At 43.4% G+C, this 3,548-nt stretch overlaps 1 protein-coding gene across 1 annotated transcript in view; it reads left to right on the top strand.

Moving 5' to 3' along the window:
• AMOT (angiomotin) overlaps positions 1–3,548 on the top strand; it is a 44,594-nt gene that overhangs the window by 13,476 nt on the left and 27,570 nt on the right. Inside the window, exons 4-5 of the mRNA XM_007466311.1 lie at positions 685–829; positions 1,612–1,704. Coding sequence (XP_007466373.1) covers positions 685–829; positions 1,612–1,704 — 238 coding nt within the window. The remainder of the gene's footprint in view (positions 1–684; positions 830–1,611; positions 1,705–3,548) is intronic.

The raw sequence follows: 3,548 nt of genomic DNA, 5'->3' as shown, positions 1-3,548 counted from the left end.
CTTTCCCTATATTCTTTTACTTGATTAGACTGAAAGCTTCTTGAGGGCCGTTATAATGTCCTCATTCATATCTACACACCCTACAGTGCTTTAAAGAGTTCTTGTAATACTTGGCCCCTGGTAAATGCTTGTTAAATTGAACTGAACTAACTACATGAGGCTGAGGCTTCGGGTTTTTAGGGTTCACCTCTGCCACTGACTTGCTCTAGAAAAGGCTGTTGAAGTATTCTCTCTGCTAAAATGGGGAGAGGTACCCTTGTGTAGGCCAATATCATCCCGGATTGAAATAAACATATGAAAGCCCTTTGAACGCTCTGCAATAACTATATGCATTACTATTAATATTTTCAAAATTAAGAAATTCTTATTTGGAAAGGAAAATCATTTATAACTATACTTATGAAATTTATCCTCTCCTACACCACCTTCTCTGAAGGCAGAAACATGTATTTGTTTTTAACCTGAGGAAACCTCGTGACCCGGTGAGTTAATTACTGAGCTCAAATTTGAACTTACAAATTCTTCCAGGAAACTTTTCTCATCTGACTGTGTTATGCTTGCCTCCTGGCCATCTGTAAAGCCCTGGGAGAAGTTGTCATTAAGGATTTACATATATGTTTTCAGATCGTCTTCCCCATCAACTTCCTGTCATCATCACTATCTTTCATTTTTCTTGTTGTTCAGGTGGAGACAGAAATCCAGCGTGTCTCAGAGGCATATGAGAACCTTGTGAAGTCATCCTCCAAAAGAGAGGCCCTGGAGAAAGCCATGAGAAACAAGCTTGAGGGCGAGATTCGAAGGATGCATGACTTCAACAGGGATCTGAGAGGTGAGGGAATCACTTCTGAAGCATCAGTCAAGATGGTGAAGGGAACAACAAGGTCCTACTGTATAGCATATACCATAATGGAAAAGAATATAAAAAAAGAATGTATATATATAAATATGTATAACTGAATCACTTTGCTGTGCAGCAGAAACTAACACAACATTGTAAATCAGCTATACTTCAATTTAAAAAAAAGGATGGTGAAGGGAAGGGCTAAGCTAAGGAGCACATGGCGAGGCTTCTAGGTCTTGCCCAGCCCACTAGGATAGTCAGCAAATTGCAGAGCATAGACCAGGCTAGGTTTTTGTGACTACAGTAGTGTCCGATCCTAAGCTTTCTTAATCAAAGTGGGATGAACTGATGTGTGAATCAGACAGTATCCCTCCCGGGTCTCCTGGACCCACATGGCCTGTCCCCATAGTCTGTGTTACCTCTCTTCCTTTCCAGGTTTAAAGATTTTGTAATAACTTTGATGATTTTCTTTTCCTGGTGAATGAAAGCTATCATATATTCAGGGATGGATTCCTTGGTTGGAATTTAGAAATCTGCACTAAGGTTTTGTCAGTGAGGAGTGAAAGTATTAAAGTACTCACCTCCTCCTTCCCCGTCATGGTCTAGTATGGTTTTGGGATCCACATTTGCAAACCTATATCTGTGTCACCCCTTCTTGTGTAACAAGAAGAGACAGGCTTGTTTTGCCCAAGATCACTGTTTAGAGGGCAAATAGCATGTGCTTGGAAGTTTGTCCTTAGGGCCCTGTTGATTGTCTCCAAATTCCACAGAGCGTCTAGAGACGGCCAACAAGCAGCTTGCAGAGAAGGAATATGAGGGGTCAGAAGATACCAGAAAAACCATCTCTCAGCTCTTTGCAAAAAGTAAGTCTGAAAGCTTCAGCAGCAGGTATTAATATGTGGGTGGGAGTGAGGTATATGAAACGGTTACACAGTTCTATTTAGCCTTCTAGAACAGCCAGGGCAGAGTGAATGTCATCTAAGGATTCTTTTTCCTGTTCAAGCATGAAGTTGAGAGATTGTGTTCTTTTCCTTCCTTCCGGCCAAGAAGGCTGCTTGCTGCAACATCTAGTCACATCAACATAACTCCTTCTGTATTGAAACAGAGAAGCCCCTTGGAATCCCTGCTTTTTGTCATGCTAGCTGAAAAGGACCTTGATAAATTTGGGGTCCCTTAATATTGAAGGGATTTATCATTTGAAGGCTCCATGTGTTGGCTCTGGAAGAGATGGGATTAACATGCAGGACTAATGATTAGTGCTTAGAATACCCAACTTGTACCTGGGGCTCCCTTAAACACCCTGTATTGTATCATATCATTCCATGTTGGGGGATTGCAAGGGTAGCTGGAGGGAGACCACTGCTAAGGCCTCAACTAGTGACTCTGGTGTGGAGTTGGAGAGTGTGGGGGAGGGCAGAGCTATGTCTTCCTCCTAATAGTGTTTCCTTTGTCTGGAAATACTCCTAGGACCCTGACAATGAATTAATCTTCTTTATCGGGTCCCTAATGGACTCCACCCAGCTAGACAATGCCTCATTCTTTCCAATTGCCACAGTAAAACCAGCAATAAAAACTACACAGTGGACTGAGTCCATAGGGAGAGTGAATTTCGGGGAAAACAGATGATCTACCCTGACTCCTGCAGATGCCCATAGTTGGTATCCCCAACCCATAGCCTCCACCAGTGCGGTTCCCAGCTGGAGGGCGCTTGGTGGGGGACTTGTCAGGCCCCATCTTTGCTGGGCCTCCACATGACCCTTTCAAGTCATTCCATGCGGCTTCCAGTCAGCTTTTACAAGTTGTTTGATCTTCACTTAGTATCTCCCTCCCTTCCTGGGTTGTTCTCTTGTGCTTTGGCTTTAGAACTAGGGCTTTTTTTTTCTTCCTCATTTCCCTGAGCCTCCTGTTCCTCTGTCAGTATGTCTTAGAGAAAGGAATGTAGTTTTTCTGGTGTCATCAGTGCTTAGTGTAAATTGTTGTGAAGTTGCTTTTGCAGTGTCACAGTTACCTTGGAAGCTACTTCACTGGTGGAGAGGGTGGCAGCCTCCCAGCATAAAACAAAACAGAAAATGTATGGATTCTTGGCCTTGGATCTGCTACTTCACACTTCTCCCTGCATGGAGATGGTATTTCAGGTGTCCTAGGAGTTCTGCTGCTGGTTTATAAAATGTGGTAATTTAGTAGGTCAAATTGTATTCACAGCAGGGTGAAAGACTGTCATATGGTTCTAGAAGGGAAAAGTGGACTCTACCTAGTAGGCAGGGGAGAGGACATGACTTTAATTTCTTTTGCCTTTGGGCGTCAACAGGGCGCCACAGGGTTGGAAGTATGTCAGGAGCCAAGAAAGCCCTCTTGAAAAGGCCCCCTAGAGAGGCCAGACCAATGCAATCCTAGGAGAAGGCTGTGTGGTACAGTACAAAAAGCTTAGAACAACCTGGCCTTAAGTGTGGGCTCCACTACTTACTCTCCAACTGTGGGACCTGGTGCAAGTTGCTCAAGCCCTCAGAGGCTCTGTTTTCTCATATGCACGATGGAGAAGAGAATAATACAACACCTGCCGTGTATGGTTGTTCTGAGGATTAAGTTAGTACAATACCCGGTATGCAATAAGTATTCAACAAATGTTTATTTCTTCCCAAGGTACATCTGAAAGATATGTAAAAGTCAGAGTGGGAAGGAAGGTGAGGCTGTCCTATTAAAGTCTTTC

This window comes from Lipotes vexillifer, unplaced genomic scaffold, assembly GCF_000442215.2.
Source record: "Lipotes vexillifer unplaced genomic scaffold, Lipotes_vexillifer_v1.1 scaffold298, whole genome shotgun sequence".
Taxonomy (NCBI): Eukaryota; Metazoa; Chordata; class Mammalia; order Artiodactyla; family Lipotidae; genus Lipotes; species Lipotes vexillifer.
The sequence above is the reverse complement of the archived record's forward strand: the minus strand, read 5'-3'. Positions and strand labels throughout refer to the sequence as shown.